This window comes from Poecilia reticulata, linkage group LG13, assembly GCF_000633615.1.
Source record: "Poecilia reticulata strain Guanapo linkage group LG13, Guppy_female_1.0+MT, whole genome shotgun sequence".
In the NCBI taxonomy this organism is placed as follows: Eukaryota; Metazoa; Chordata; class Actinopteri; order Cyprinodontiformes; family Poeciliidae; genus Poecilia; species Poecilia reticulata.
The window spans coordinates 26,216,279-26,225,577 of record NC_024343.1 but is presented as its reverse complement, the minus strand read 5'-3'; the positions used below and the strand labels follow the sequence as shown (position 1 = coordinate 26,225,577).

Here is a 9,299-nt window from a genome sequence, read left to right as displayed (position 1 = left end):
TCAAATGAAGGTAACAGGGTTACTTGATTGTGCTATAAAATGCATAATATTACAGAAACTCTTGGACCGACAATTCTGTTTTGATAGATTGATTTTTATTTAAGGATTGTAGATCTGTGCTTGTTCAGGAGAAGTTTTTTCTGCAAAGTTAGTGATGTAGTTGGCTGTGTTTCCTCCAAAAACATTTAAGCAATTGGAATAATAAACTGAACTTGGCCTTAATGTTTTATAATAATCATCAATTTGGAATGTATCTAATGGACTTTGAATCAGTAAAGTACATTGAGATAATATTTGATCCGAATTGGTTCTGAACAGAATAAACTGAACAAATTGACTTGAAATTAACTTAACTGGGAATGTCACATATACTCTCCAAAAATGCCACAGGCTCGGTGTTGTTTTTTACTTGCTGCACATTATGAAAAATATTGGAAATTAAAAAAGTAACAAAATGTGACCATCATAACATTCCTGTAATGCTGTACTTTTAAATCAATGCATGACACTGTTTGCGAAATGACCAGCTATTTTTTTCCACTTATATTATGAATATGTTGGAAGAGTAAGTAAAAAAGAAAGGATTTCATGTGAGGAATGGTTTATCTTTGCATTTTTACCACTCACAATTGGTGCAAACTTGCTTCATCTTTCATGTAGTTTAGGTAATGACTAATAATTAAACATTTTGTTTGACTTTTCCTCCAACTTAAAAATGTAGGGTCTTAGGTTAGCAAAGTCTGGAGTCATTTAGCAGCCTGATGTGAAATTGCTATAAAAGTAATGTTTTTTACTGAAGAGGTCTAAAAGTTAGGCCAGCCTCCCTTTCAGCACAAATAACAAATGCCAGTGCTGCCACCTGCTGGGAGAAAAAGGAAACACTCAACTGTTCCATTTTGATACAGCATAAAATGTGTTTGTTTAGATCACATTGGTGTTGTTAGAGTGACCTACACTTTAACAACACCAATTTGTTTTATAGCTTGAGATGCTATCTCTCATCTTTACCAACAGAGGGCCGAAAGCTCATGTTTTAGATTTATTGTTAGATTTTATGTCATACTTAACTTTGCATATTATGTATGTTTGCATACAGTTGCTGTTAATTGCATAACAGATTATTTATGAATTGTCACATTAGCACTGAAATTATGTGTAATAATATCAAATTTTCCATAAAAATATCAACCAAGCAGTTAAACGGGGGCTAGTCTGTCAAAAACTAATAGGCCACTTTTCCTTTCCTGTCCACCTCTGGTTCTAACAACTTCCTTTTTTAAAATTTTGTTTAAAGAGTTCAACTCTCTTCACTATTTTATATAGATACAATAACAAATGTAATCTTTAGGCACTTTACAAATAATTTACTTCAGTTCAATTCCAGTTCATCTTGGCTTTCAAACAGAATTCAGATGCTCTGAATCTGCTAGTTCTTCCACATACCGGACTGAATACCAAGGAGGATCGAACCATTCAGCCATTCAAGAATTTGGAACGGTCTACCACTACGGCTGTGCTTAGTTGATTATGTGGATACTTTTAAAAAGCAGTTAAAAACTTTCTTCTCTGAACAGACTTTATTTTAAATGTTTATGGCGACTCTGAGGGCAAATCCTGAGTGTTTGAATGAGAGTTTAACTCCGTGGGTAGGTCCAATCTCAGCTTCCTCTTGAACAGGACGATGTGCCCCTGGGCAAGGCACTTGACCCCAAGTTGCCTACCGATCTACGTATCAGTGGATACATGTGCGAATGGGTAAATGTGACTCTAGTGCAAAATGCCTTGAGTGGTCAAAATGATTGGAAAAGGGCTACATAAGTTCAGTCCATTTTCCATTAATTTTCATTGTGTATTATATGTTGCTTTGTCATTTTTTCCATTGATTGTTGAGAAGGGTAGTTTTTGAGCAGAGAAGAAGTGACCTTGTTTCAATAAAATGCATATATACATATTTTAAATCAACACAATTTTTTTGTTTTTTGAGCGATGTCTGTCTCCTTTACTTTCAGAAAAATGTATTTGTTGAATGAATCAAATCTAAAAATCTAAATTTGTTAGTGGTAAGAATAATTTAGTGTTTTACTGAATCTATTGAATTTGTATCTTCATCTACAATAAGTAAATAAAACCAACAATACAATGTTACAATAGAGCTTGTTTACAGCATTTCATCACAACACCCTCTGAGGTTCATTACCAGGGAAAAGTACAGAGGAGATGTCACTCTGGAGGGCTCACTGTGGCACAGCTAGTGTTGCTTCTTTGTAAACAGCTAGGTCATTAACCTAATGAGCAAAGTTTATATGGAAACAGTCACCAAGTACTGGTTACCATAACACAGCAGTTTTCTTTTCAAAGTACTAAAGTTCAATGAGAAGTTAATTCCCATACTGGGTGATGACATACTCGGAGCCAACCAATCAGATGATGAAAAGAACATAGTGCTGGCTGTCAATTCAGAACTTATTGGCAAATAACACACCAGCTTACTTCTTCTTGTACTGCATAATTTGCTTTGCAAAAGCCTTCCTTGCATTTTGTAGTCCTAATGACCATAAGAAGTCATTAGCATTTGTCCTTATGTGCAAAACATTAAAAAGTAGTAAAAACTGAAATATACCTCAATTCCTTTTATTTTTTTATTAAAGTTACATATTTAAACAAAAACACTTATTTATAAATTCAAATATGTATGCATCATTTAAATTTGCAAGCAAACAACATAACATAAAAATGCAATATAAACGAGCTGTAAGCACAAGAGACCAGGTTCATTGAAAATGTTAATAAAATGTTCAACATAGTAGGATGATGAAAACATTTTTATTGAAATCCCAATCGTGTTGTTCTGGGAAAAGCAAAGTATCATGCAATAATGACATTGCACCATACAGAGATTTTGGAAAGCTGCACACTAGAACAAAAAATTAATTAATGAACTAACACTGTTACAACAAACTTTACTAGGACACAGGCCTAGATGGATTCAGCTTAAAGTAAATTTAATCGCAATAAAAATATATTTAAAAAAGCCACACATACAAACTGAAATGTTTCTAAAATGCTGAACATATTTGTGGCTCTATTTTTTTTACAATGATCACTTAAAGAAGAAAACATTCTCTGTAGGTTTAGAAACATTACAAAACTGATTAAATGCAAGTGCACAAAACAAATAAAGCAGTTTGTCATGCAGACAGTTTGCATTAGCCACAGTTTAAGTAATAAACTATTCACAAAGAACCCGTTTATTCTTGAAAAAGTTAAGCACCTTTTCACGAATTTCTTTTGTTTTCAATCCATAAATTATTGGATTTAATGTTGGGGGGAAGATTAATGTCGACACTCCCATAAATCTTCTTAAATGTGGTGAAACATTCTGCAATCTGTAAGATATGATTGTAAAGAGACCCAAGCACTCAAACAAAAGAAAAACAAAAAGATGTGTGGCACACGTCTGCAGAGCTTTCGCTTTGGTGTCTGACTGTCTGGACCTAAAACATGCAATAAGGATGCGAAGATATGTATAAAAAACCAGACCATTAGCTATCACTTGTGTAGTAGCACTTATAAAAAGACCATAGATGTTATTAATGGTTGTATCTTCACACACCAAAGTCAACAAACTTGGATTATCACAGTAGGAGTGTGTAATTTCAGATCTACAGCGGTACAAACGCAAAAGAAGAATAAAAAGCACTGCTATTAAAACCACACAAGACGACCAAACTAATATGATTATTTTCATAATGTGAGCATTAGTCATTACAGTGTTGTAACGCAAAGGGTAACAAATGGCGATGTATCTGTCATAGGCCATTGCAGTCAGGATGAACACTGAACCGGCTGCATAGATATGGATCAAAAAAGCTTGGATAATGCAAGCTGAGTACTGGATCCTTCTGCTGTTTGTCAGTATCTCCTTAATGAGGTGTGGAAAGAGTGCTGAAGAACCTATCAGGTCATTGATGGGAAGGTTCACCAGGAACAGATGCATTGGCTGATGCAAAGATTTGTTCAGCACAATGGTGAAGATAATGGTAAGGTTACAGAAGAGGATGATCATGTAGTTCAGGGTTGCAAAAAGGAATGCAGGGAAGACGCCTTCATGAGGGAGATCATAGCCTTTAAGCTGCAAGACATATGATGTATTATGCATGATGTCCATCCTTTCAGTTTCTCAAAGTGTGAATAAAAAAATTATTTAACAAGCACTGAAGCTCTGCATTTACAATATGACATTTACAAGCAAAAAGACATCAGAAGACTTCAGAAGAACAGACGGTGTTGGCATAAAGTAAAACCTTAAAATTACATTGATTCTGATAAATGTCCAAACGCTCCGGGTCTACAAACAATTTACATACGATTTTTAACTTATTTACCATTTGACATAAATCAAGTGAAACGGCAAAATCACACAGTCTGTACTCGTTCATAAAGCAGAACACATGTTTGCATTGTTGCCTATTGACCAGTTGTGCTGATGTACAACTTTCTAGAACTAATTGGCAAGACATTGGAGGCAGTGCGGTATTTATTTTCTATACAACTCCCATGGCAGTTACAGGATTGTTTTTTCTTACAATATGTGGTTAACAGGGTAACGGCCAGGGGTTAGAAAATGTCTCTGTGTTGGCTAATTTTTGCTGCTAGCGCTCTGTAATACATCCTTGAGGATAAAAGTCTAAATAACCAGTGACCAGGATGTGTTGGGTCAACAGAAAGCTGCCGTTTTGCTGGCCCTGTACCGGTCATGAGTAGAGCAAAGGTCAGTTCTGATAATCCTGTCTGCAGAGCTGATTGTTCATTGCTGTTTGGATCTGTCCTGTTTTGTGATTGAGCCAAACCACACAGAGATGGGTAAACACAGAACATATTTATTTAGAAAATTGTAGATTGTAGAGTGCTATGGCTAGAATTAAATCCACATCTTTCAACTTTTCTTAACATCACGTTTTTTAAAGACTAAGAAATAAATGCAAGTGCTCTTGGTTTAATCAGACCTTTTATCAACGTAAAAACAAGTATTTGGGCTGTTTGCAATTAAACAATTAGTCTTTTTTGTTGAAGAGCATTACTGCATTTTAAGTTATATTTTCAACTAGGCATCAGTGGAGGTGTAGGAATGTATCCAAGAATCAGTATGTTCATAGTTAATTAAGTTAGCAGAAGTTGGAAAGATTGGTCTACTTGGGTCTTAAATGGGATGCAGGGAAAAGTCGTAAGGGTCCATAGAAATAGTTATCAGGAAACTGATGAGGAAATTAGAGTGTTTGACTAGCAGCAAATGTAACAGCTTTAGTACAAGCTTGAGTTTCTCTGAGCAATTCAATACTCTCTCGCCTGGTGAATAGAATATTGTTCCACAGTGGGAAAATTAAGGAGTACCAACAAATTAAAGGTAAATAGAGGCATCCACTTTCAAACGTATGCTATAAAAAGCAGAAAAAATGTGCAACTGAGTAGAGTCATTTAAAAAAAAGAAAGTTTATGCATCCTTGTCCAAATATGTAGATGCTTATTTTGCATAAATGTTTTGACGCTACTGGTCAGATTCATGGTCTGTTTCCCTCAAGGAAAGGAAAATAATAAACAGACCATTAACAAAGTTCAATCTTCTAAAACAAAAGCATTTATTTTTTACGATGCAGGAATATTTCAGACTCAGTTGTCGTATATAGACCCTTCCATATTATTTTTTAATTTAACAACCACAAGAGGGCAGCATATTTCAAAGTAAAATGGAGAGGTTTATGTTTTCATGACTGAATGATGTAATGGGTTACCAGCTGGTGTGCATAAATTGTACTGTGATACATAGTTGACTATATATCATTCCTTTGCTTTCATTTAATTGGTACATTTAAGCAATTTTATCTCATTTCATTAATTGTCTCCGATATGTTTCACTCAATTTAATAAACATGTCAAATTAAAGGGCCCATAAGATGAAAGCAAAAAAAGTTGTTTTTTGACAATTTATTCAGTTATTACACTTATAATGGGGATTTAATTTTGTTGTTACAATTTAGTCAAATTGACAGTAAATTCAATCACCTCTCTGAAAAAAAAAGAAAACAAATGGACATGTATCTCATGAGCTAAAGATGACATTTTGTTCTCATTCTCATATTACGCTGTTAAACAATAAAGCTATTGGGAACATCTGACTTTCATTACTTCGTACAATAATTGTAGAAAGCTGCACAGTATAACACATGAAAAGCAAATTAATGCATTTGCATTAGTCCTCACTGAGAAACACAATTATAAACTGTTTTTGTATTACATGCATGAAAATGCTGCTTGCCATTTGAGATGTGACATTTAATAAATATGAAAGCAGCAAAAAAATTGCAAGAGTCATAAATTATACCTAAAATGTTTTCATAAAACTCTTTTTTTTTAATAATCAGATGTTGAGAAGTGGAATTTAAATAAAGGGTAATTATCTAACATTACATTTTATGACTATCACATGAATGATAATTACAGTGAAACCTTCACTGCTACAGGCTTTTTTCACAACTACAGTGTAAAGAAAGAAAGCCAAACCATTCCAGGTGCATCTTTAAAGCTTAACTAATAAATTACTAAAAGTAGTACATTATTTGTGAAAAAGTTTGCTACTTCTTCACCAATAGCTCAGTGTGACCTTTGGATTGTTCTCCATAGAATCCTTTTCAGTTACTGTGGTCTCTGCATGACACCTTGCAACTTTTGCTACATGGAAGCTCTTCATCTTCTCTTTGATAACTTTTTAGAGAATTTTAAACTGTCTTTCCAGAACTCCTATGCTCTCCCACTTTTGGGGTGAGAGGATTATTTCTTGAATTTCTTTGTTTTTTAAAGTAAATCATCTGTTTTGTGGACCCTTCTGCTATAAACAGATGTGTTTGTAGTTTTAAGATTAGGCTCTGATTCAAAAACCACATGCAAACCACACAATTAATTTTTTTACTTAACAATTATTACTTCGTTTTACAGATGCCAGAGCAGGAAAGTTGTTGCAGTAGATGAAATAAGGGAAACATAAAGATGGAACTAAATGTCCTTTTAGGGTACACGTATATACCAACACAAGATTTTGTCACATTGCAATAAGTGTCTGTAAAAAAAAAATCAGTGCATGACTCATGTTTACAAAAACCCTAAATATCAGTTAATTTACAATCTGCACCAACTACTTTTGTTCTTAAACAAAAAGTTAATTTTACTAGAAGTGTTCCCACACACATATTGTTCTTTAATGCTCCCTAAACAGCCCAGTGAAGAATAATATTTAGTAGAAACAACGGATTAACATGTCCACATTTTGTGAATTTTTTGCATTTGGATAAAATTTTGAAAGCGTATCTATTTTCTTATACAAAAAAGAGAGACGTAAAATAACCTTAGTTCATATTCTAGTAAAACGTGCTATGACACAATGGTAGCATTCAATGTAACTTTGACTTTCAAAATACACACTATACTTTAGTAACTTGAGGAACAGAATAAAAAATATATTTCAGATGTAATACAATGATCTACAGTGAAAAGTATATTTGGTGAGAATAATAAAAAAAAACCTCAAAAATAAATGTTACAGTTTTGAAAAGTTCAGATTTTAACACAGTACATTAATAAAAAAATAATTTCCTTCTAAAAAATGTCATGACTTTTTCCCGAATTTCTTTTGTCTTAAGTCCATAAATGATTGGGTTTAATGTTGGGGGGAAAACTAATGTTGACACTCCTAGAAATCTTCTTATGTGTGGCGGAACATTCTTTATTCTGTATGATATGATGGTAAAAAGACCCAAACACTCCAGTAAGAGAAAAACTAATAAATGTGTGGCACATGTCTGCAGAGCTTTTGCTTTAGTGTCCGACTGTTTCGACCTAAAACATGCAATGAGGATCCTAAGATATGTATACAACACGGTTCCATTAGCTATTATTTGTGAGAGAGCACTTATAAAAAGACCATAAATGTTATTAATGGTTGTATCTTCACACACCAAAGTCAACAAACTTGGGTTATCACAGTAGGAGTGTGTAATTTCAGATCTACAGCGAGTCAAGCGTAAAAGAAGAATAAAGAGCACAGCTATTAAAACCACACAGGAAGACCAAACTAATGTGATTATTTTCATTATGTGAGCATTCGTCATAACAGTGTTGTAACGCAAAGGGTAACAAATGGCGATGTATCTGTCATAGGCCATTGCACTAAGAATAAACACTGTACCTGCTGCGTAGATATGGATGAAAAATGCTTGTGCAATACAAGCGGAAAGCTGCATCCTTCTGCTGTTTGTCAGTATCTCCTTAAGGAGTTGTGGAAAGAGTGCTGAAGAACCTATCAGGTCATTAATAGGAAGGTTCAGCAGGAACAGGTGCATTGGTTGATGCAGAGATTTGTTCATCACAATGGTAAGAATTAAAGTCAGGTTGCAGAAAAGGATTATCATATAATTTAGGGCAGCAAAAAGGAAAGCAGGGAAGATGCCTTCATCAGAAATGTTGTAGCCATTTAGCTCTAAAACAGATGTGTTATATAGACTAGACATTTTTCTAGTTGTTCATAGTATCACATCATCACGTTTATAAAGCAAAGCATAGTTTAAGCATGTCACCACTCTTTCAGCTCACAGAATTTACCTTGCAATCCATAAATCACATTTAGGGTCTTAAGCATACCTTCTAAATGTTTTAGACTGACAATAAAACCTAAAACAACCAGAGCTAAGCAGCCCCGAAACCCCCAAAAAATTTCTTTCACCAAAAGGGAAAAATAAAATCTATATTATTTTGTGGTGTGGCTGGTCATCAGTTGAGCTAGTGCGCATGTTTTTATGGTCTAAATGGTTAGGTGTCGAGAAGTACTCCCATCTTTATAGGCGTGATTATGGTTGAACAGCACCTGATTCTCAGAGGTGTTATGGGTTTTCAATGGGTTTTTCTTTAACATTGATTCTCAAGGGAATCTGGGAAAACATAAACATGACAGCAGTTAGCAAACCAGATTTCTACATCTTAACACATATAGAAATACTGCTTGGTTTCTAAATGGTTGTAAAAGCTCATTGAGGCTAATGACCAAAATGATAACAACCCATTATTACCCATCATTACCCATGAACTTATGAGTCTCAAACTATGAGTAAAAAAGAGATCATGGGCGCAAAAAGGGGAAAAACATGTATTTTTCCCCAGGCATAAAACCTATTATTTAAACCAAAGTCCATCAAGTGCATGGAGATTAAACTCTATATAAATTTCTTGAATTTATAAATTACTTGCCAAATTAT

At 34.1% G+C, this 9,299-nt stretch overlaps 2 protein-coding genes across 2 annotated transcripts; both read right to left on the bottom strand.

Moving 5' to 3' along the window:
• Positions 1-3,112: 3,112 nt before the first annotated feature.
• Positions 3,113-4,455, bottom strand: LOC103474958 (olfactory receptor 52K1-like). Its single transcript, XM_008426255.2, has one exon. It carries the CDS (start codon positions 4,166-4,168, stop codon positions 3,230-3,232), a length of 939 nt encoding a protein of 312 aa, XP_008424477.1. The 5' UTR covers positions 4,169-4,455; the 3' UTR covers positions 3,113-3,229.
• Positions 4,456-6,247: 1,792 nt separating this feature from the next.
• LOC103475188 (olfactory receptor 52D1-like) lies at positions 6,248-8,814 on the bottom strand. Its single transcript, XM_008426628.2, has 3 exons — positions 7,666-8,814; positions 7,479-7,496; positions 6,248-6,257 (listed from the first exon to the last, which is right to left on the bottom strand). Exons 1-3 carry the CDS (start codon positions 8,556-8,558, stop codon positions 6,248-6,250), a joined length of 921 nt encoding a protein of 306 aa, XP_008424850.1. The 5' UTR covers positions 8,559-8,814.
• Between the last annotated feature and the right edge of the window lie 485 nt (positions 8,815-9,299).